The sequence below is a fragment of the Cynocephalus volans genome, chromosome 6 (assembly GCF_027409185.1).
Source record: "Cynocephalus volans isolate mCynVol1 chromosome 6, mCynVol1.pri, whole genome shotgun sequence".
Taxonomy (NCBI): Eukaryota; Metazoa; Chordata; class Mammalia; order Dermoptera; family Cynocephalidae; genus Cynocephalus; species Cynocephalus volans.
Window position 1 is genome coordinate 147,536,129 of NC_084465.1, and position 25,744 is coordinate 147,561,872.

At 34.0% G+C, this 25,744-nt stretch overlaps 1 protein-coding gene across 3 annotated transcripts in view; it reads left to right on the forward strand.

Moving 5' to 3' along the window:
- Positions 1–867: 867 nt before the first annotated feature.
- MTPAP (mitochondrial poly(A) polymerase) overlaps positions 868–25,744 on the forward strand; it is a 29,213-nt gene continuing 4,336 nt past the window's right edge. For 2 of the 3 annotated variants that reach the window (XM_063100199.1, XM_063100198.1), the window contains exons 1-6: positions 868–1,031; positions 7,257–7,429; positions 7,944–8,177; positions 9,639–9,863; positions 14,256–14,467; positions 16,288–16,514. In XM_063100199.1, the coding sequence (XP_062956269.1) occupies positions 875–1,031; positions 7,257–7,429; positions 7,944–8,177; positions 9,639–9,863; positions 14,256–14,467; positions 16,288–16,514 (1,228 nt within the window). In that variant the 5' untranslated portion in view covers positions 868–874. The remainder of the gene's footprint in view (positions 1,032–7,256; positions 7,430–7,943; positions 8,178–9,638; positions 9,864–14,255; positions 14,468–16,287; positions 16,515–25,744) is intronic. The other variant, XM_063100200.1, reaches the window with a different exon arrangement.

The window sequence follows — 25,744 nt, forward strand, 5'->3', positions numbered from 1 at the left end:
GTTTGCTATGGAATCATCTGAAGTACACTGCATTCAATGCATTTTAGAAATTAGGTGCTGTATTTACATTGGATTTTTAAGTCTTGTTTAGTTATTTTTCCTAAAGGTATTTATAGAAATTGTTTAACACTTTCCTCTTCTATGAAGTGTAACGGAAGAATGTACTCCAATTGGTAATACTTCCTAGAAACATGGAGAAATTGAGCAGGAGAGGAAAACAAAACAAAACAAAACGAGAAGGACGAACGCAAGAGCGAGCCAGTCATATAAATTATTGTCTAGTCGTACAAACCTATAAGTGTGGCATCATTTTTGTGTCCAACACTCCCATCTTTTGTGTTGAAAATCAGACTTGGGATCTGACTTCTGAGCTTCATTCAGTTTCCTCTTCTGTAAAGTGAGAATAAACTGTAGCAAGTAAATTAAATTCTGTTAAATGGCAATATTACTACTTACCTCACAAGTAAGTAGTACTGTGTTTTGAATGAGAAATACAAACGCTTAAATTCAGGCTACGTTAAATGAATTTTTCGTGTAAAGTTTAGGTAATTTCTGCGTGTGTCTAGACTCCTGACTCCCTATTCAGTGCTCCTTCCTCATGGCTCTGCTCTCTGGCTCTTCTTTCATGACGCTATTTGAAATAGGAAATAGAAATAGTAAATAAATAGAAATAGAGCGCTCATTTAGAGAACGGTGGGAGACTGGAAGTTAAACACGTCTGCAAGCTTAGGGATCTTCATTCTGACCTCAATTTCTTCTATAAGCGAACGTCTTTCGCCTAGTTTGACCCTCTAAGCTTCCCATTCTCTTCGCCCCAGGGCGCATGCGCGGAAACCGGCTGACCTTTCATCTTCGCCCGCCTGCTTCTCTGACAATGGCGGTTCACGGCGTGGGGCTGTTGACCCGTTTGCCCCTATGTGTCCAGAGAAGAAGTAGAGTCCAGCGTCCTATCCTCAGGCTTTTCAGCTGCCCAGGAACTGTGGCCGCAGACCCCAGGAGAGAAGAGCAGCCTTCGGGAAGCGCGGAGACAGGTGATAGTGCCGCGTCCTGGGTTTGCTCAGTAGCCCAGTCCCACAGCGGGCGAGGGAAGGGGGAAGAGACTGGGATCGCGGGCGGACGCGTGGCCTGTGGAGCCTTTGGCGAGAGGGTGAGGGTGAGCCCTGTCCTCTGATCTCACTAGGCCGACCTAGGTCCGCCGTCGTTGCCGAGGTGGAAGTGGGGTGTGTGACGTTTTCTTTCTTTGGGGCTCCTTCTGTGTACAGTACTGAAATAGTTTAAGCCTCTGTGAAGTTCAGGCCAAGAACACAGTTTGCTAGCATTTTACAATTTGGCGAAATAGCGTTCCCAATAATAATAGTAGTGCCATACATCAGTCATTGCTTCTTCATCCACAAGTGTATCTGATTTTGATACCGATAGGTTGTTGCTGGAGGCCGAGTGTAATGAAGCTTGATGAATAACCCGTACTCCTGGCTCCCAGATGTAGGGCTCTGCCCATGAAATTCACGGCAACTTACTTTATATTTTGGGCTATTTTGAGAAACTCAATCTGGTAACAGATTGCATCCACTGGAACAGGCTGTTGTCCCGCGAACGTTCTAAATTGTATGCTTTGTGTAATGAGAATCTCACTGTTATTGAACCTCTCTTGTGACTCAAGAGTTTGTGGATGGTATTTACAATTCTTAAAACAATCTCGCAAGAAATGTATCTGTGTCTTCATTTTACAAATGTAGAAAGAGGCTCAAAGAGATAAATAACTTGTGCAGGGCCACGTAGCTCAGTTAATTTAGACCTTGAGTGAAGCTGTCCAACAAGTGTGTTGAGTTCTACCATTCCTTGGAGCTATAGTTTTAAGATATGAAGTTATTTCCGGAAACAGTTCTAAAGTATGCTAAACAAATAAAGTATTCTCCCCTAAAATTAATTGCTGCCTTCATTAGACTCTGTGAAAGACTCATATTGACAGGGAATAAGAGATATTATTTGATATGAAATTTCGTTGAAATAGTGATTAGTTTGTATTTAGTAAAAGCTGCTTCTGTTGACAATTTAAGTAACCTTGAAAATTTGAGTAAGGAATCCTCCCCAAAAGCTATTGTAATGTAACATTTGTATAGTGGATTAAATTGAGAGTATTTTCAGATGCTCTTTGAGACATGAAACAACCCTGTGCAGTAGCTATAGAAGGAATTATTATTACTCCATTTTATAGATGAGGAAACAGGTTAGTCCAAGTGATTAGTTCAAACTTACCTAACTATTCAGTGGCAAAGATAGGAATAAAACCCATTTCTGATTCCAAGTCTATACTCTTCATTTACTGTAACTTTGCTCTTTTTCTTTTTTTAAAGAAGTATTTCATTTTTTATAATTAGGACAATATAACTGACTAAATATCGAGAGTATCTTGTGGGGCATAACAAGTAACAATCTTCATTTGAATTTCCTTACCATTTTTAAAAAGGGAAGAAGGGAACTACCTTATACTCACTTAGAAGCATGTAATTTTATAACTGGAAGGAATATCCAATTCATTTTTTCACTCATTGTGAGAACTCATTGCCAAAACATTTCTAGTAATATTTTCTAGTAACAAGGAACACACTGTCTCATGTATCAGCCAATTCTGTTTTTGCTCAGGCTCTAATGGTTGAAAATATTTGTAATGAGTTAAAATGTACTAATTTCCCATTTCCATGTTAGTCTTAGTTTTGACATAGTCTTTATATGAGGAATGGAAAGAGGTGTACTGGAAAGAGAATAAGGGTGTGTAGTGTATTATTCAGGACTTTCGGATGCAGGTGACAGAAATGAACTCAGATTAGTTTAAGTAGAAAAGGGAGGATATACCAACCCATGTAACCAAACTCGGAAAGAGACATATATAGCTGCTTTAAGGCCAACTGGATTGATGTGGCCACTATGAGGTATTGTTTTTTCTCTTAGCTTTTGTTTAGTGGTCCCATAATCTCAGACTTTTCTACATGGCAGTATTGATGGGTGAGGGTGATGGCTGCCAGCAACTCCATGTTCACATGCTTGCAACTTTCTTCAAGTGAAATAATAAAATAATCATTTACCTGAATTTGAAAAATTTCAGGAAAGAGCTTTTGATCGATCACATGTCCCATCCTTTGGACCAAGAGGAGGTATACTAGTCTGTTTCTGTTGCTTATAACAAAATACCTGGAACTGGGTAATTTGTAAGAAAATAAAATTGATTGCTTACGGTTTCAAAGGCTGGGAATTCCAAAGTCCAGGGAACATATCTGGTGAGGGTCTTCTTGGTGGTGGCCTTACAGCAATTCAGGGGTCTCACATGGCAGAAAATGATGGAGCAGAGAGACTCAACACATGCTGTCTTTCAGAACCATGTCCATGACCACCATTATTAATCCATTCATTAGGGTATGGTCCTCAGAATCTAATCACCTTTTCAAGTCCCTACCTTTCAATTACCATGATATGATTTCCCAGCTCAATAGTTACAATGGAGATTAAGCTTTAATGACTTTGGGGGACCATTCAGTCCACCTCAGGAGGTATCCAAAATAGTCTGATAATTCTGGGCCTGTCTATTGGGGAGGGGGTAAGTGTGATGGGTAGAGTAACTGTATTGACAGCTCCACCACAACCACATAGAGTGACTTTTTACAAGCAGGGTGTGCTGTTAATAGAACAAGGTGGGGTAGGGAGGTAGGGGAACAGATGCCAGGCAACTAAATAACAACTAAACTCTAAGGAGACTACCCAACTTTATTAGATGTTTGACTTTGCAATTTTTTCACCTGAAGTGATACCTGCCCTGTTTATCTTTAAAGGCTATTGTGAGATTCAGAAGAAAGTGTATATATGACAGTGCTTGGAAAACTAAAAAGTGTTGCTCAAGGAGAATGTACTGTATTGTATTTGAAAACAGCTCTCAGGTTCTCATTAGTTTATTTTGCAGGGTGAATAGCCCCACCTTATCAATAGTAATTCCCTGTTAGAGTTTCTAGACATTTTGTTACTCTTCTCTGGACACTCTCTGGCTCACTAATATACTCATATCTATTATGTCCAGAGCAGAGCATATATTCCATATGTGGCCTGACCAGTAAATAGCAAAGAAGTGCTATTACCCCTTGAATTTGGATTTTTAAAAACATTTGTTTTAATAAGGCCTGACATTTTATGTATTATGTATTCTCTCCCTATCCTCACCTTAGAAAACATTCCTTTGATGCATTTTGAGTTTTCATCAAATCAAACTTCTGGGCATCTTTTATAGAACTACTGTTAGGTTAATTTTTTTCTTCATTATGTGCTTGTATCTGTATTTTGTTTGTGATTCTGAATGCAGGACAGTATTCAGTCATTTTTTTGTTAGTTTGTGTTTACCATATTATCAAGACCATTGCAAATCTGAATGTCATTAAATATTAGCACTTATTAGCTCTTCCTCCCAACTTGTCATTTATAGATTTGATAAGCATTTTGTAAGGCAATAAACTTAAAACTACCTCAACTTTTTGTCTCCTTCTTCCCAACTTTGTCATGTCTACATCATTCTCAACTACTGTTGTTCAAGGTCAGAGCTGTTAATGCTTTAGATTCTACCTCTCCCATATTCTCAAGCACGTTGCTCCATTGTTTGTCAGACTTCTCTATCTCAATCTCAAATTCATTCCCTGGTCTTCCCCAGCAGTCCAACTACAGGGATGTACTTGCATAAATGTACAAAGACATTGTATACTGCATATTGTTTGTCATAGTGAAAATTGGTAAACCACCTAAACATTTATCAGTAGAGGATTGGCTAAACTGTGATAAGTACATATACAAAAATATTTACACAATTATTAAAAAAAAATAAGGTAAACATATATCTACTGATACGGAAAGATGTCCCCAAAGTATTAAATTTTTAAAATCATATTATAAAATAGAATGCATAGTATGATTTCAATAACTTAAATTGTGTAAAAGATGTTTATCTATGGGTACAAACGTATATGTTTATATAAGACTTGAAAATGTCTGGAAAGATAAGTACCAAATTTAATGATTGGCTATTATTAGGGTGAGAAGACTGAGGGAGGGTTTATACTTTTACTTTATAAAATTTTACCCTATTTGTCTTTTACAATAAGCAGTTGGATATCAGTCTAGCCTCAGAGTAAAAATTAGAGACAAGAATGTATATGTGATAATTACAACTGAAAAAGGGGTGAGATGATTCAGGCAGAGTCTACAGCACAAGAAGATTAGGAAATAAGGGCTGATTGGAAGAAGGACAGTCATTAGACTGAGATTATATAGGAATAGTTCCTGTCCTCAATATGGAAGACCATATTCTTCCATATTGTTAAATAAATATAACACTATGGATTACATTCTTTTGTAGTTATTGAAGTAAGTTAATACAGAGGTGGAAGAGATGCTACCATGGAGAGTCAGAAATCTTCACAGTCCTGAGCAAGATTTGGAGGAAGAATGGGAGTTTTCCAAACAGAAAATAAGAAGGGCATTCCAGGCGGAGGGAAGAAGACACAGAGTTCATAGCATGTGGTAGTAATTGTGTATGTAGAGTACTATATGTGAAAAGTGCAAAAGGCAGAAATGGTAGATATTGACATTGAAGAGGGGAGATGGGACAAGGTGCCAACAACTTTATACCCATGCTGTGGAGTTTATACTTGATCTTGGAGGTAGTGGGGAAACTATTAAAGGATTTTAAGCAGGGAAGTCAAAGAATAAGACTTTTTTTAAAAGATCATTTTATGAAGATCACTTTGGCAGTAATGTGAATGATGGCTTGAGAAGGACATGACTAAAGTAAATGAGACTAGGAGTCAGGTTATTATGGCGATGCAGGCCTGAAATGAGAGACTGATGTTAAAGAATTGGCATTTGGAATGGAGATGAGGGCACACAAAGAGATGTACTTTTAGCATCTAGAATAGCCAGAATAGGAAAGATTTTCAATATGCGTTTGATCACTTGTTAAAAATGTTGAGCAGGTCAGGGCCAAGTTCTCTGGTGTGCCATTAGAGATTGCCTCTAGGCTGATACTAATGAGCACAGTTTAGGGTTCATCCAACTCCTCCTACCATTATCCCATATTTTTCTGTCTTGTCTGTGAGGATGTGTTGGAGTTTGCTGAAATTAAAGATAGTGTGTTTGGAATACTTCCTTGATTCATCAGTTTAATAGTCTTTTGAAAGAAAATGAGGCTGAAAGCTTCTGCTGATTTCCATACATCAGTTACATTTTCTATTCTATTTAATCTCTGTGGCATTTTGTTAAGAGTATTGATATCAGACTTTATGGTTTATAATCTCTAGAGTCCACCATTCCAGACTGTTATAAGAAGCGTTTTAAGCTACTCAACTAGAAGTTAAGTTAAATATTAAATTAAAGATATTTAAGTTAAATATCTTCAGGGGAAAAAAAAGTGAGTAGTTAAAATTCAGTGTTTGGCTTTTATATTTTCCTAGAATTTGAATGTTATTTTTTTTTTCTTTATATGAGTACTTAGCTCATTTGTTGATCTTGCCTTTGTGGCTGTTGGGTTATTAATATTTAATTCTCGACTGTCGCAACTCTTTTCTTCATTCTGTGTGATTGTGAAATCCCTAGACCCTAGAATGGTTTTTAAATGAAAAAAATATTACCCTTTGTTTCCTTAGTAAAATTATCATGAGCTTTTCATGGGTAGCAGCTAGCTTTTAACGTCATTGATTTCCTTGTGATACAGAGCACATGGTAGTTGGCAACTTGGTGTTAATTGTTTGAGCCTGATCAAGGCTCTTGACAAAGAAAAACTCATTAATAAACTTATTTCCATATGTTGAATGTCTGAACTCATTGTCTCATTGCACTCAGGCTTTCAATTTCTTTTAGGTTTTGGAACGTTACAGTTTGTAGAGGTTTCATATGTGTTTATCTGTGGAAGTGTTAAATGAGTAATTTTACTTTCCTGGTTTTGCTTTTAAAATTTTGTAGAACTCTTGTTTTTAGCACTATGCATCAAGTATAACAAATCAGAACAAAAATCTGTACAGTTTTAATGGTAATTACAGGAGACCAGTAAAATGAACATTGAAAGATGTGTAGCTTAACCCTTATAAAGTAGAGAAGAAAAAATATGAAATTACATCTTAGGTTGTTTTTAGTCATATATAAAATCTTTGTATACCTTATCAAGATATGTTTTAAGTTTTGTTTGTGTGTGTGTATGTATGATGGAAATATTTTTGTTTCATTCATAGGCTCTGAAGACAAGACTCCAAAAAAGAGATTCTCTGAGGTACAAAAAGAAAGACGAGAACAGGCACAGCGGACTGTTTTAATACATTGCCCAAATAAAATCAGTGAAAAAAAGTTTCTCAAATATTTATCCCAACATGGACCTATTAATAATCATTTTTTCTATGAAAGTTATGTAAGTATTTGTAAAACAATCTAACTTAATGTTCATGCTCTTGAAGGATAAAGGTCTCCATTATTTGTTTTTTGCTATTGCCTTTTGCAATATGGTAAAGTTAGATTCACTTTTGATATCCTACATCTTTACTTATCTAAATTTAATTTAATTAATTTTTTATGGATATGACAATAGAAATTCTTATAGTGGTGTTTTAGAATTATAAGCAATTTATTACTGAACGATTCCATTATTTGAATACTTTAGATAGTCTTAGCTATGTTAGGTATGAAGACCAGTAGGAGGGGATCTTTGTTTTGCCTTTTATTTTTCTATTTCAGCATTCTTCTCAGCTTCTCTTGAAAGCTGAGAAAATCTATAAACATTAGTTTATAAATTGAAAATCTATAAACATTAGTTTATAAATTTTAAAAAGTAATATTTTGTAGCAATGACAAGTGTTTTGGAATCTGAACTACTATGTTAAATATATCATTGTGAAATGTATTTTTTTCTTATGTTTTTGGTATAGGGTCTCTATGCTGTCGTAGAATTTTGCCAAAAGGAAAGTGTAGACTCACTGCAAAATGGGACTCATACTCCAAGCATGAGCACGGAAGCTGTGATTCCATTCAGATCACGTTACTTCAATTTAAAGTTGAAGAATCCGTCAAACCAGGCTTCTGAGCAGTCATGTATACAGTGTAGTAATCAGTTGCCTCCCTCAAGCAAGAAGGTTTTTGAATTACTTCGTTGTGCAGAAAGTGTAAGTTTACAGATTACTTTTAAAAATATGTATACCATTATTTTATATATTGTAAAACTTCTTATAAAATATTCAAGCTACATTATTTAATGGGTAGAGAGCTTCAGGCTTACAAGATAAAAAGAGTTATGGAGATTGATGGTGGTGATAGATGCACAACATTGTGAAGGAAAGTTTTCTTCTGTTCTTAGCTTTCTAAGAATTTCGTCAGGTAGATGTTGAGTTTTGACATTTGAGATTATCTTGACAACTGTCATATGATCTTGAGATTATCATATGGTTTTTCTCATTTCTTTTAATGTGGTGAATTACAATCGTAGATTTCCTTATATCAAGCAATTCTTGTGCTCACAGCATAAACCCTACTTAGTCAAGGTGAATTTTAAAAATACGTTAGTTCATTTGTTTTGCTAATATTTTTATTACTATTTTAATAGTTTTGATATCTCTTAATAAATGGGATTGCTTTTAAAAACTCGAAACTACAAAATATGTCGAATGAAAACTGAAAGCAATCCTTCTGTACTCCCTGCACCCTCATGCCGCATTTGTACTCCTCAGAGGTAACCACATTCTTCCAAAGTTTTTGGCCTTTTTGGATGATTCAGGTTTCTTTTCTCTTTTCCACATGACATAAAACTGTACATGATATTCTATAAATTTTTAAAAATCTTATTTCTGGTTTTATCTCTTTTCTCTGTCCTAATATTGTTTGTATTTGTCTTGGTTTTTCTTACTCAGGCTTGTCAAATGTTTAGATAGTGTAGTAGTCTTTTCAAAGAATCACTTCATGGTTCTCTTTATAAAAATACTATTTTTTTGGTTTGATTTTCTAATTTAAAAATTTTTTGCTTCTAACCTTATACATTTCTGTTACTTTTATTTATTTTTTTGAGTTGAATGCTTAGTTCAGTTATTTTTGATATTGTTTTTAAATAATGGCATTTGATGCTTTGATTTTTTACTTTAAATACTGAATTCTAGTGCACAGTTTCAAAATGTGATCACTTTAACACCAGTCTTCTGGTGGATATACAGGATTATTATTCTAAGAAACTGAGAGATCTTGGGCCTTTATTTGAGTCACTGTTTATTTCTAGTGTTCCTTTTCTTTGAACATTGGTCTCCCCTACCCCTGAGTTTAGAATGTCTAGCTTTGTGGTTGTTTTGACCTGTTCTGGAGCACTTGAGTACTAGCATTTTCCCCAAACAATACCTTATACTTATTGCTTATAAAAAGTAGTAGTTTCAATTCTAGCCAACTTTTATTTTGCTAGTGTTATTTCTTAGTGCTTTATGAAGAATATTTTTAAAAATCTACTTTTAAGGCTGAAGGAAAAAAAAGTTGCATATTTTTAAGGTAGGTCTTGAAAACTATCAAATCTTTAGAAGTCAAATGACAATTATTTTTTATGACCTGACCACTTTCTATGTTTTTTTGTTTTCGTTTTGGCCAGCTAGATAGATGATCAGCTGAACAGTCTCCTGAAGGAATTCCAGCTAACAGAGGAAAACACTAAGCTCCGCTATCTCACCTGTTCTCTCGTTGAAGACATAGCAGCTGCGTATTTTCCGGACTGTACAGTCAGACCCTTTGGCTCCTCAGTGAACACTTTTGGGAAATTAGGATGTGATTTGGACATGTTTTTGGATCTAGATGAAATTGGAAAACTCAGTGCTGTTAAGGTAATTATATTTCTTTAGACCACTATAGTCATTTAAAGTTAAGAAATTAGAAAAGGGAAGTCTTTGGACTTAATAAAATCATAATGTTAATTTCTAAACTTAATAAATATTGTGGTTAAAGAATAAGGTCTGTTTGCTATTGATTCTTTGGAATTATAAAGTCCTTTGTATTGGTCTAATATGTGATCATGTTTTATGAATATTCTGTATATGCAATAAAGTTGTTATTCTTTTCATGGGTTGAGAAGTTTTTTGGTTAGGTCAGGTTGCTTATTGTGTTATCCATATTACCTATATCTTAACTAATTTTTTTACCTGTGCAATCTAGTTACTGAAATATTTTTAAATCTCCTGATTTTTGGTTTTGTTAATTTCTCCTTAAAATTCTTTTGATTTTTATTTTATTCAAAGGCTATATTAGTTAGATATTGGTATATAGGTATATGATTATTATATCTTCTTATTGGATTGTTCCTTTTCATCTCTGTAAATGCTTTTCCTTAAATTCTGTTTTGTTTGTTAAGAGGGCCACTTACTATTTGCCTCACATATCTTCTATTTCTCTATTTTCAGCCTTCATGTATGTTGTTATATTTTGGGTGTATCTTTTGTAAATAGCAGTATGATTTTACTCCTATCTGTGAGTCTTTGAGTTTAATATGTTTATTGTTATTACTGATAATTTTTGGACTCATTTCTACTTATTTTTTATTTCCTATTTTCTATGTTTTTTCTTTGCTTTTCATTTTCTTCTTTTTCTCTTTTTATTGGATTAATCCTACTTTATTCCTGCCTTTCCCTGCCTTCCCCCGCTTTTCCTCTTGCAGTTTGGATATTATATATTCCACTTATAAGAGATGATTCAATTTAATTACAACTTTGAAAAGGCTGTGTTTGTAATAAAATGTTAGGCTTTTATATCTATGTCTTTTCTTACATGTTTTAAACTAATAATGGAAATCCATCTTTATGTGGATGTCCGGTTGATACTTTAAACTAAACTTAATGTTTTAAAAACAAAACTTACTTCCATTACCCTACTTCCATCTCCCTGTAAGTGTTTTCTCTAAGTTCTTAAATATTTCACATGTTAATTAGTGGCATTTTAGCTTTGCTAACATTTGCCATCTTTTAATTCTGCTTCTGACTAAGTTATCTCTTGTATCTGTGGTCACACAGTCCCTTATAAACTCTCACGTAGGTTATTGTACCAACATCCTGTTTTCCACTTCTTATTCCTTGTGTCATGGGTATTATTCCAACTGTCAGTTTGTGCTGGAGTTATCTTAAAACAGTTTGGATTTTCTCTCAAAGTTAGAATGGATCTTCTCTTTAGTATAGTATTGAAGTGATCTGTCTCTTAAATTTTAGTCATTTCTCATTTTATATTTTTTACACACCCAGTTTTCCAACCACATTATTTAGTTACCATTTCCAGAATTATAAGGTACTTTGAGAATATCATAATGATCAAACAGTTGTTCTGTCCCTTCTGTCAGGAGTACTCTTTCCCTCCATTTCCTGACTATCATTCTTTTGTAGCTTTCAGGGTCTAGTTCTGGCTCCATTTTCTTGAAGCCATCCTTGCTTTTTTTTTTTTCCCCCCACTCTAGTCAAAATTAATTACTCCTATTTTGTTGTGTCTTACTGGTGTTTCTGTCTGTCTCCAAATTCTTTCTGTATCATGTTTAGTTAGTGGTAGAGCTATATATCTACCACTATATCATAGGCTTGGGCAGGGCAGGAACCATGTCTTTTCATTTACTTATCTCGCAATATTGAACATAGTGCCTGGCATACTTAATATGCAAGATAAGTAAATGTATATGTCTGATACTATTCTCCCAGTTGACATTGTTTTGCCATCATTTGACCCCAAACCTGTTTTATTCTTCTGTTCCAGTTTAATCTTGGTAAAAGATGGTAAACTGTTTTTGCTTTCCTGTTAAGAAGCTTCATAATTTATTTTTTGCTTGCTCTCATTTGTGTTTCTACTTTCCCTGTAAATTTGTGTGTGTTTGTATTTTAAAACATAATGGACTAGGGAAACAGAAAAGTTATAAAGATATATTATAACAAAATGGCTAACCTAGAATCTTGAAACTTTTGAATGTTTTTAAAGGAAATCCATTTTTTATTTCCTTTGATATAAAAGTATCCTAGTAAATAGGAATCTATCCAGAAGACAGTAAATAGAGAAGATATAACATGTTTATTTGTCAGGATTGTTTATATACATAGTATTTGTATTTTATGTCGTCAACTTTTTGTGATTATAAAGTAATAGATACCGAAATATATAATAAAAATATCTCTGATGGTCCATCACCTCCACAGGTAACTACTGTGAATAAAGTAATGTATTTTATTCTGGATTTTCTTCCTTTGCATAGATAAATGCTTTATTTAAACAAAATTTAATTACAGATTATAACTTAATCTATATAAATTACAATTTGATTTTTTTTGTTAATAGTGTCTTGGCAGTTCAGTCTACTGCATCCCTTTCAATGGCTGCAGAATATTCTGTTGAATGAATGTACCATAATTTACTTACCAGTTCTCCATGGTTAGACAGTTTAGAGTGGTATCTTTTTTACCCTCTTTATTGCCAAGTATATTAGTTAATATTTTTTGGTTGTATGTAATAGAAACCGTCCCAAACTAGCTTAAGCAAAATAAAGAAGTAGAGTAGGCCTCATAGAACCCAGGGTCAGAAATGTGGCAGAGTCTTAGGAAAGGACTAGAAAGAAGTGTAAACCATCAAGAACCCAGGAAGTGTTCTGTTTCTCTCTGCATATTTGCTTCATTTATCTCTTTCTCTCCCCCTTCACTTCTCCCTCCCCACCCCGTTGTTTTTCTTTACCTTTTCATGCTGTGTTGTAGGTATGCCTGCCCCAAAGCTTCTGAATTACATATTTCAGCCACATGGTTGCCTCTGAACCTTAGTTCCAGTTCCCAGTAGAGATCTTTGGATGAACGTATGTTACACTCCTATAGTGCTTAGATTAGCTGTTCATGCCTGGTCTACTCAGCTGGGAGGAAGGGAGTAGATTTCCATGATAAACATTGGTGTTGGGGCCCTAATCCTTTTTGGAAGAATAGTTCCAAAAGAGGGGTTGTTGAGGGTAGAGAACCTTATTAAGCTGGGTAGAGTTCCCAAAAGATGTCTACCACACGAATAATGCTGCACAAGTGAACATCTTGTAAATAGGCTTATTTATGCAAGTATTTCCTTTGAGATAATTTCCTAGGATTTTAATAGTTAAAGTATTGTACATTTAAATTTTCAATAGATATCGATAAGTTCTACAGGAAACATGTTCCAGTGTATACTCCCACCTACAGTGTATACACGTTTTCCTTGATGTACCAATGCTGGTAATCAGCCTGTTTATCTTTGCCAGATTAATAATAAATGAAAAATCTCATGCTGTTTTAATTTCTTTTTTAGTTTCTAGAAAACATGAGCATCTTTTACCATGTTTCTTAGCCATTTTTATTTCTTCTGTTAATTTCTTCTTCAAGTCTTTTTTTTGCCTAAAGACTTTAAAATTGGGTGGTTTTCCCCTCCCTTTCATTTGTGTAAAACTTTCATAAATTATCCCCTTGTGTGACATGTTACTGTTTTGCTTTGTCTTTTGTTTATTAGTTAATGTATACTTTGCCTTAATATGATTTTAATTTTCATGAAATCATATTTCTTCTTTTATGTCTTCCGTAATTTTGTGTCATGCTCAGATAACCCTTCACTACTCTTAAGATTGTAAAAACATTCACTTGTTGTCTTCTAGTACTTTTTACATTTAAGTCTTTGATCCATGTTGAATTTAATTCAGTTTTAGGACTGAACTAGGGATCTGGGGGTTTTTTTTATGGCCTCTTGACTCATTTGTTGAATAGGAATTTTCCTCCAGTAATTTGCAGAGTTCGTTTATTAAATATTAAATTTGTACATTGATTTGCTGTTTTTATGCCTGTATTTCTCTACTACTGTGGGTTTCGGGCATCTATTAAAATGTAATGGCTAACTAGGAAAGGGCAAACATGTGCACTGAATTTAGAGAAGAAATGGTTCTATGTATAATATTACTTTTTGATATATAATGTACTGTGGTACATATGTTAATTATAAAAAGCTGGTGATTTTTCAAGTTAGTACTTTATGTTCTGGAGAAACAAAAGGCAACTGAGGATCTTTTCTCTGTTTTTGGCCATGATTGCATGAAGAATTTTTATTTTGTGGGTGTTGTTTTTGTTTTGTTTTGTTTTGTTTTGCCAGAAATTATTTAGAGAAATTATTTAAATTATTCAAAATTAACTTTTTAAAAAGTTAATTAAGAAATTGCTTTTTCTAAAAAGCTCCTATTTACAAATATTTTTATTATTCAGACTGCAGGAAATTTTCTGATGGAATTTCAAGTGAAAAATGTTCCTTCAGAAAGAATTGCAACTCAGAAGATCCTGTCTGTGATAGGGGAATGCCTTGACCACTTTGGCCCTGGTTGTGTGGGCGTACAAAAAATTCTAAATGCTCGGTGTCCACTCGTGAGGTTCTCCCACCAGGCCTCTGGATTTCAATGTGATTTGACTACCAACAATAGGTATGATCTTTTAAGTTTATCTTTTTAATGTGAGTATTATAAGATATGAGCTTAACTTTTTTGCTTTGGACTCTTGTAGACATGCTCTATAGTAATTTTTAAAAAAAATTTGAACACTAAGATTGAAAAGTAGGAAATCCTTTCTTTTATATTATACCTATTCATAATTTGGTGTTCCCAAACTAATTGTTAGGATATTGTGTTAAACTGTTAACACACCTAAGGTCTTCTGAGAGACTGTATCTCTTTGTTCTTACTTGTATAGTCCGATAGTGTGAAAAGTACCTATTTATGGTATAAGTCTTCTAAATATACATAGAAAATAAAGTAGCAACTTGAATTTGACCTCTGAATTGCCTCCACGTGTAGTCAACTTGTGTACTCAACAAATGTGGTCTTTGCTTAGGTCAGAAAGTGGTCTGAACAGCTTAAGACTGTATGTTTTTTTTTTTTTTTAGCATATTTGCATTGTATTATTCATACTGACCTGTTTGCTTAAAAGAAAAAAAATGGGATGGGAATGACAAGTTCTTTTATATTCTTATTACTTTTCTTGGGTTCACAATAGGGAGAACCTCTCAATTAAGGATTTTATTTCTTAACTCTAGTATTCTCACTGTATGAGTTTGATTTCATTATATTATCTGTTAGGTAAATAATCATAACTAAAAATAGATTCAGAATCTAGAGTAATTTTGATTAAACTCAAGTTTCACTAATAAGCCAATCCTAAGTTACTACTGGATTTCTCAAGTCTTTGTGATTTCTTTCCAAATTTTAATATAAAAATAAAAATATATATTACACGTTCTGTTATTATTATGTTTTTATTATAGTATGTAAAATAGGGCAGAATGACACTTTGTAATAGTGTTATTTTGTCTTGTTGGGATAGGTGATTAAGAATTTGTTTTAGCATGCTTTCCTTCAGGTTTTTATAATCTTGCAATGTTTCTTTATATCAGGTACCTTGCACTATTTGATATTTACTTTTCAGCTTCATTTAGCTTTATTTACATATATAAAACAATCAACATGATTTTCTAATTTGCCATATCTTGTATTCTCTTTAAACACAGGGTGTTTAAGCCATGGTGGTGAGACAGTTGATATTATTAAACAATTTTGTGCCCTCTGTTGGTTCTTTGAGAATTTACGAGACACATTTTGATCAGTAGGAAATTAATTTTAAAATACTTCTGATTAATAATTCTTTGAATTTACATTTTGACCAGGAAACTTATTGAAACTAGATTTTGAGGTTTGATTTCTTAACAGGCAATTTATCTTCAGAGGGTTTTGATTTCTGTAACTGTTAGGCTTAAGTAATTTTGGCTGTTTTACACACTATAAGAATTTTAAGACTAAATACTTTCTTGACAGATGAATAGAATGTTTTCCCCTATGTTTAGGCTACCTTGTCTGCCAAAGGACTGGATAACCAAGATGTGAAACTGAGTAGCAAAGACTCACTAACAAATGGATTTGTGTCTTTATTGATAATTATAAAGAGCCCTTGTGTGTTACACTTATTTAAATCATATTTAGGAACTTTGGTTAAAAATTTTAAGTTTTAGAACTTCATTGTGATTGTCAATATTTTAACGTGTTTTAATGGCAATGCGAATTTGATATTCAGCCATTCACATTAAATTTCATATTTCAAATAAATAATGTTTTTGATTATTTGATTGTGGCATTCTGAATACACGCAGATGTAGTAAGATACTTAGATATGTTTCCAGATTTCTGTTTTATTTTGTTTGCCCTTAGATCATATTTTTGGGTTTTGAAAATTCTTTTCCTTTTCTTTTTTAAAGGATTGCTCTGAAAAGTTCTGAACTCCTTTATATATATGGTGCCCTGGACTCAAGAGTAAGAGCCTTGGTGTTTAGTGTGCGTTGCTGGGCTCGAGCACATTCGTTAACGAGTAGCATTCCTGGTGCTTGGATTACAAATTTCTCCCTTACAATGATAGTCATCTTTTTTCTCCAGAGAAGATCACCCCCTATTCTTCCAACGCTAGATTCCCTAAAAAACCTAGCAGGTAAGTTTAGAAGCACTCTTTTCTGTTTTCTCTTTCTTAGATTATGAATGAATACAATCGCCATGTGTTATCAAAACCATATGTATTTGTTTACTAGTCACATAATTTGTCTTTTCTATTTTTAAAGACTTTTGTGAATCTAAAATTTAAGTGCTTTTTATTTTTTTAATGCCCACCAGGGGTCATGAGAGCAGAAGATTTAGAATTTTTTGAGAGTTGTCTTATTTGTGTCAGTTGGCAAGGTTGTTTACAATAGTCATGAGACAATTGGAACCTCTTACTTAGTTGACCAAGTCTAGAATGATCTTGATAAAAACACTTCCCAGATACAGCTTTTGATCAGACCGCAGTTTCAGGGATGGCTTTGCAAATCTGAACCTGTTTCCAGGCTTACATTAGAGATGCTAAAACCATTTCATGATGTTTTAAAGATTCTATATGTGCTTTTAGTTAAAAGTTCATAAGCAGGCTTAGTTGCATTATTTTAAACTTAGCATACCATTTAATTTATATTATAAGGGAATTGAAATTTTGATAGCCTGCTGGAGGAAATACTAAAATATTGCAGTTCTGGATTCTAAAAGGAAGATAATTAAGTGATACATGCATTGAAAATGCATATATACTCTGTCTTTTACCCATCCTATCTATTGCTGCCAGATAATTCTTTTAGTTACCTTCTTGAATATTCCATGTTTAAATAACCTTGAAAGGGATATTATTTCCTATAGAATAAACCTCAAACTGTTGATTTAGCTTGGTGTTTGTAACTTTAGCCCTAGCCACAGCCAAATTTTCCAGCCTCTTTTCCCACTCTTCCTCTTCATGTGTTCCCACATTCCAGCCAATACTGTGATTGCCCAAATAACATTTCATTTTAGCTCCTTCGTTTACACTGTTTGCTTTTCTGCCTGGAATGTGCTTTCTCTTCTCTCAGACTAAATTCTGTCTTCTATGCCACCTTCTCCTATTATCCAAATTAGAAGTAACCCCTTCCTGTGAAGTGTTGGTATAGTTTGAAATGAGATTTTAAAAAACTGAATGTGATAGGTTAATAGAAAATAAGAAGTTTTCATCACGGTAGAGTAGTAGACATGCATCTCACTTTTGAAATAAAGGGCAGCATCTAAGCCTGTGCTCATTTCATCCCTTGGTGTCATTAATTCAATAAATATTTATTGATTACTTATTGTGTGTCAGTTGTTATTTTTGGATCAGTGGGAATGTGGATGATGTTTTTATATAAGAACTTTTTTATAATTGCTTCTCTGCACATAACGCATTGTAGGTGTGAATTGCCAAAATGAATGCAAAGCACAGTTTGATAAACTTGCTTGATTTTTTATCTTTAGTTTTTGAAGTTGCTATAAAAGAATTTTTCTTAGATGAATGTATATTGAGAATTGTAGTGAAAATCATTTTGAGGAGAATTTATCAAAATACTTTTTTCCTACTAATTCTTGAGTATGTTCTTCAAAATCCATGGTTTTTATACTTTCTGATTTTAAGCAATAGTCAAATATTGATGAACATTAAACAGTATACAACCAAGAATAAAAACAATTTTAAACTGAAACAATCAAAATCATTTTGGGTATTCTGTGATTAATCAGCTGAGTGATTTGAATCTTGTGTACAATCATTTGATTTCTTCTAAGCTGTGCCTCTCATTTGATATATATAGAGTCTATCAATTTGTTCTTTTTTAAAAGAAAAAATAAGCTTGCCTATTTATTAATAAAAGGCAGTGTGAATTCCTGGAACACTTTGCACAGCTTCTAGGCCTTTGTAAACCACTGTTTGGAACTTAGGCTAGGGTGGAGCCCAGACTTTCTGGTTTTATGTATAGGGCCCCTGTGATCTTTCTTTTCATCCTCTTCCCTTACTTTGATTCCTGTGTACCAGTTAGAAGTTTTAGCCCTCTTAACTCCTTCTTTGCTGATCCTCAGATGTTTTGTACATTATCATGTCTCCGTGCCTTTACCTGAATAGACTTCTGCCTGCCTCCTCTTTTTATGTGGAGAACCTTCTTAAGATTAAGGGAAGAAGACAAACCCAGTACAGGATCTCATTTATCTGGTTTTTCCTGGCTGTTCTTCTCCCTGCCTCCCAGGAGGTAGTGCTCTGTTGGCTTCCAAGCACGTGGTACACACTTGTATCAACTGTTAGATTGTTGTAGTTCTTTTATCTTCCTGCCTCAATTTGGTCAAGCTTTTCTAGGGCAGGCTGTCTTTGCTTTGTCTTTGCATCTTGCATTCCTAGCATAATATTGGGTCCATAATAGGAATTCAGTAAATAGATTTCAAATGACTGGATGAACATTTTAAAGTTGAGGGCTGTTTGTACTGAGCAAGATTGACAGCAATATCAACTTTCACATCTTGGTTACTCTTGATTTCTGTTTCGTTTTCTGTCCTTTTTGGCTGTGCTGCCTTTGTTAAATTTACTTTGGTGCTTAGTGCTTTTATATAGCATTTTCCTCTTATAAACATTGTTTGATTAAAGTTTTTTTGTTTAGAATTCTTGTACTTCTTCCCTGTGGTGAACTAGAAGTTTGAGGAAGAAACAACTGGGTAGCATCTAACAATGTTGATGCAGAGATCCTAATATAGAAGAGAACTTTAATTTGTAGCTCTGTGTGACCCAGTGACAATTTATTGAGAGCTAGCTCTGTGCCAGGCACCTAGCTAAAAATATTTCTGTGTCGTCTTATTCAATCCTCCCAGCAATCTTAAGGAGACAGTAACAGCGTACTTCAAAAAGTTCATGGACAGCTTTGTACTATCTTTTAATTCCATTTTCCATGAACTTTTTGCCATACCCTCATATTACTATTTTCATTTTATAGATGAGGAAACTAAAGCTCTGAGAGGTTATCTAAATTTCTTAAGGTCACATAATTAGATGTTACAGTTAGGGTTCAAACCTAGGCACTTTTCAGAGTTTGTATTTTTTTTAACAAGTTGAAATATAATTCACATAGAAGTACATGTATATATATACTGATTTTCACGAACTGGATGCACCCGTGTAACACCACCAGATTGAATAAAGCATTCCAGAATTCTAGCTGTGCTTCCTTCCAGTTAGTAGCCACCCCACATCTCTCCTAACAGCATGGATTAATTTTACCTGTTTGTAGATACAGGTAGATACCTGTATGTGAAAGGCATCATATAGTATGTATTCTTTAATGTCTGGCTTTTTCCCTCTTAAAATTACGTTTGGGAGATTCACTCATATTTTTGTGTATTTGTGAACCATTCATTCCCCTTGCTATGTAGTATTCCGTATGGATTACCAAAAAAATTTTTGAATGCTGTTTTTGATGGGCATTTGAGTAATTTGTAGTTTTGGACTGTTATAAGTAGTTGCTAATATGAGCATTCTAGCATATGTATTTTGATGAACATAGATACTAATTTCTGTCAGGTATCTACTAGGAGTGGAATTTGAGTTTTATTAGGATTTGGGTATATTCAGCTTTAGTAGCCACTGCCAAATAATTTTCCAAAGTGTAAACTCCCGTGGACAGTATATACACGTTCTAATCGTTCTGTGTCTTTGCCAACACCTGATGTTGTCTTTTTTATGTTGGCTATTCTAAATGCCTGTGTAAGTGTGCTTTAAATTTCCTTTTCCCCAGTGACTAATGAAGTTGAACACCTTTCAATGTTTTTATTAGCTGTTTGGGTATCTCTTGTGAGTCTTAATAGTGTTAACAGTCTTCATAATGATTAAAAGAACTGTGATTTTTTAAAATAATAAACTTTATTTTTATAGCAATTTTTTTTTATAGAAAAATTGAGCAGAAAGTACAGACAGTTCATGTATGCCCTGTACGCACACACAGTTTCTCCTATCATTAACATCTTAACATTAGTGTGGTACATTTGTTACATTTGTGAACCAATATTGATACATTATTATTAACTAAAGATTACCTTAGGGTTCCCTGTTTGTATTGTACAGTTCTAGGGGTTTTGCCAAATGCATGATGTCATGTATTCACCATTATAGTATCATACAGAATCTATTCACTGCCCTAAAAATCCTCTGTGCTGTCTCTCCCTCCCCTCTGCCCTGAAACCCTGGCAACCAGAACTGTCATTTTTTTTTTTATTTCATTTCCATCAAAGTTACAGACACACATAGCTAAAGAGTAAAATATTTCTACAAACTTTGTACCAATAACTTGCCCTCTGAGCCTATGCCCTGCTTCTCCCCATGGGCAACTACTTTTAAAACTTTCAGCTGATTTGTTTGATATTTTTAACTCTATTTCTAAACAAAATGCTTGTATTGCTTTTTCTTGGGTTTGTTTTTTGTTTTTTAGGTTTAGGTACCATCTGTGACTTCCTTTTATGAAAGAGGAAGAATTAGCTTTTTTCCTCCTGCATCCCCTACCACACCCAAACATCCTTTCCATCTCTCATGTTCTTAATATTGCTATATCATAATTTTGGTATGTACTCTTTACATTATTATGACTCTGTAAATGCTATTCACATCTGATCCATGGGATAAACTAAATTTCCTTTCCTGCCCCAATGTTTTTATTCTTTGGAATAAATGGTTTTAAATACTACTTACTTACTTTTTTTGTTTGTTTGTTTGCTTAGTTTTCTATGTACTTAACATTAATTGAATCACAGACTTGCTACAGGTATAAATCTTTTCTCAAAACAGCTGGAAACATGAAATTTTCTGTTAATGTTGTCTTCTTTACCTAGCCTCTGTTTTTTTCTAGGTAGTTTTTTTCATTTTATTTTGTATAGTCTTGTGTTAAAGGCTTTCCTCAGATGTCTGATAAGCTTGGTCTTATAGTGCCCCCCCAACCCCAAATATTAAACAATTAGCCTGCATTAATTAGTAGAGCAGAATTGCCTTTTGGCTTCTCCCATTTAATTACTACTGACCCATGGCATTCTGGAAGGTTTGGATCTGCTAATAATTATAACAGAAACTGAATATAATTATTTATATAATTTTTAGCTATTCAAGTTTAGTTCCAATAAACTCTTCCTTATAAAAGTAGAACACTGTAAAGGATTTTTTACAAGAGAAAAGAATATTAAGCCTTCATATGAATTTGATGCCTGTTTTGTCCTTTATTCATATGCCTATCAAATTACAGTTGTTTATTAGAAATGCATGTGGTTGGCACAATATTGTCATCTGTTCCTTTGACCAGAAAAGTTAACCTTATACTACTGCAGTCCCCAGTAATCTATTAATACTAATTATTGCCAATAGTGATTTCTGTGACAAATTATGAATTATTATAGTACAATATTGTTCTCTGCAAAATGTAAGTTTATCAATCTGTATGTCTGTGAGAATGTTATGCAGTGTTTTTTTCCATGTGTATCGTGCTGAAAAATAGGAATTGTTATACCGATCCATGAGGATCTAAAGATTTCCAAAGGAAGCAAAGAAATTAAATTTAGTAGATATATATAACCTTACTTTTTCATATAGTTTTTAAGTTCTTTCACTTGAAGTGAAAGAAGGTGTCATCAGGTTTCTATTATGAGTTAATTAAGGTGCTTACATGTTAATTAAGGTGCTCACAACTGAAAGACTTTGTATTTACTTATGAATTTTGCCAGTGTTTCAGAAAAAAGTGTCACAGGATTCAATAAATGGTGGTAGGGTGTCATATACTTGTATCAGATGAGGCTGAGAATCAGTTTTCTAAGATAACACTATCCGTAGTGCTTTCTATGATGCACTATGTACAGAACCTTCCATGATGATGGACATGTTCTTTATCCGTGCTGTACATTACTGTAGCCACTAGCCACCTGTGCCTACTAGGCACTTGAAATGTCATTAGTGTGCCTGAGGAACTGCAATTTTAATTTTACTATAATTTTAATAGGCCCAGGTGGCTAGTGGCTATACGTAGGTGGTGATAGTTATAGAAGAAAAACAGGAGAAAGAGAAAAGGAGGGGAAAATCTTGACAACCAAGCTCTTCGTTAGGTTTGAATTCCTCATGGGTTTGAAAAAACAAAGATTTCCCTGTCTTAAATCAGAGGATTTTTTTTTCCCTTTAAATTTCAGTACTTTTTGTTAAAATCCCTTTTAGTGAAAAATAACAGAGACAGTCTCAGTTTTTTATGTTAGTAATGCTTTAATTGGAGATACATTCCTGAAGAGACACAGCAGCTAAAAGAGTGCCAGTGTGACTGGCACTATGTCAGAAAACTATTCATTACTTGAAATAGTAAAATATGTGCCCTGGTCCTGTAAAAGTAGATCTAAGTAGAAGTATATGTATAAGTTCTTTGGCATACTGTAAGTTATATAGTGGAGCACATAAAATTTGCTATTAAAATTAGTTAGTATGATCCAGCAATTCTACTACTTGGATATATACCCAAAGGGGTGGATATCATCATGTCGAAGGAATACCTGCACTTCCGTGTTTATCACAACCCCATTTACAAATAGCCAAGCTTTGGAACCAACCTAAATACTCGTTGGTGGAAGTCTGGTTAGGAAGAATGTGGTGTATATATATATATATATATATATATACACACACACAATGAAATACTACTCAGCCATAAAAAAGAATGAAATTCTGTCATTTGCAGCAACATGGATGAGCTTGGAGAAATTGTTAAGTAAAACAAGCCAGGCACAGAAAGAGAAATACTTCATGTCCTTACTCATAAGTGGGAGCTAAAAAAAAAACGAGAGAAAGAAACAATTTTCTCAGTAATATGTTGAACTTTCAGAAGCAAAATAAAATTGTGGTTACTAGAAGTGGGAAAGGGGGAGGAGGAGGGGAGTTGGGGAGAAATTGGTTAATGGACACACAGAATGATTATGTATTGTAGTGATGAATAAGCTAACTATCCTGATTTGACCATCACATATTGTGCACAAGTATTGATAGTCAACTTTGTACCCCACAAATATTTGTAATCAATTATGCTTCAATTTTTTAAAAAGTACATTAAAAAAAATTGGAATCATACTGTATATGTACTGTGAATTCTGGTTTGTTTTTTAACTTGACATTATTACATCTATGAAAAGCAGTTAACTACGTCATTAAATATTCTTGATAAACATGATTTTTATTTAAAAAATTAATATGTAAGAATCTAGAATAATTTTTGAGAAATTATGTCAGTAACCCAGGTCTTTACAAAAAATAAAAAAATCCAGAAAAAAGAAGGCAGAACTTTGAAGGAACCTTGTTTATCTATTTCTAATTTTTCTCTGGTGAGTATGGGCATTCACAGTCAGTATCAGCAATCATTCACATTGGACAGCATGCAGATAATCAAAATGGAGTCAGAGGAGTGCAAATGGAGGCTGGAACAGAAAGATGGAGCAACAGCTTGGAATTATGAAATGTTTTCAGATAGGACGTGGCTGTTGATAAGATTTTTTTTTTTTTTTTTAAGAAAGCTTGTTTTATTTTATTTTTTTTCCATTTTTCCATGAACTTTTATTTATTTTTATTTTATTATTATTTTTTTAAATTTTATTTTGTTGATATACATTGTGGCTGATTATTGCTCCCCATCACCACCCACCTTCCTCCCTCCCCCCTTCCCCCCCCCAACACTGTCCTTTCTGTTTGCTTGTCGTATCAACTTCAAGTAATTGTGGTTGTTATATCTTCTTCCCCCCCCCATTTTTTTTTGTTGTTTTTTTTTTGTGTGTGTGTGTGTGTGTGTGAATTTATATATTAATTTTTAGCTCCCCCCAATAAGTGAGAATATGTGGTATTTCTCTTTCTGTGCCTGACTTGTTTCACTTACTATAATTCTCTCAAGGTCCATCCATGTTGTTGCAAATGGCAGTATTTCATTCGTTTTTATAGCTGAGTAGTATTCCATTGTGTAGATATGCCACATTTTCCGTATCCACTCATCTGATGATGGACATTTGGGCTGGTTCCAACTCTTGGCTATTGTAAAGAGTGCTGCGATGAACATTGGGGAACAGGTATACCTTCAACTTGATGATTTCCATTCCTCTGGGTATATTCCCAACAGTGGGATAGCTGGGTCGTATGGTATATCTATCTGCAATTGTTTGAGGAACCACCATACCATTTTCCATAGAGGCTGCACCATTTTGCAGTCCCACCAACAATGTATGAGAGTTCCTTTTTCTCTGCAACCTCGCCAGCATTTATCGTTCAGAGTCTTTTGGATTTTAGCCATCCTAACTGGGGTTAGATGGTATCTCAATGTGGTTTTGATTTGCATTTCCCGGATGCTGAGTGATGTTGAGCATTTTTTCATATGTCTGTTGGCCATTTGGATATCTTCCTTAGAGAAATGCCTACTTAGCTCTTTTGCCCATTTTTTAATTGGGTTGCTTGTTTTTTTCTTGTAAAGTTGTTTGAGTTCCTTATATATTCTGGATATTAATCCTTTGTCAGATGTATATTTTGCAAATATTTTCTCCCACTCTGTTGGTTGTCTTTCAACTCTGTTAATTGTTTCTTTTGCTGTGCAGAAGCTCTTTAGTTTGATATAATCCCATTTGTTTATTTTTCCTTTGGTTGCCCGTGCTTTTGGGGTCGTATTCATGAAGTCTGTGTCCAGTCCTATTTCCTGAAGTGTTTCTCCTATGTTTTCTTTAAGAAGTTTTATTGTTTCAGGGTGTATATTTAAATCCTTAATCCATTTTGAGTTGATTTTAGTATATGGTGAGAGGTATGGATCTAGTTTCATTCTCCTGCATATGGATATCCAGTTATCCCAGCACCATTTGCTGAAGAGGCAGTCCCTTCCCCAGTGAATAGGCTTGGTGCCTTTGTCAAAGATCAGATGGCAGTAAGTGTGTGGGTTGATTTCTGGATTCTCTATTCTATTCCATTGGTCAATGTTGATAAGATTTTTAAAGAGTGGGAGTTGGCTTTTCAAGAGAACATATTGTGTATTGTATAGTGTAAGGTAGATTAGAGCGGGTGAGAAATTTCATGGTGGCTGTGTATTAATAGTTAGGAAACTGATTACCTCTGAAGGTATAAATACTAGAAGAAAAGCTGAATGCCTGAATCCAGTGTGCTGTTACTGAATTTGTTTTATGAATTACTGAATTCCAGTCACTCTATATTCCTGCATTTTAGAAATTGTCTGACGTTTTTAAGAAGTCTTTGTGCATTCAGTTTGTGTCATGTGTGAACCATTGAATAAATACATAAAAAGGTGGTAAGGATGGAAATGGAGATCTAAATTAAGTATTGATTAA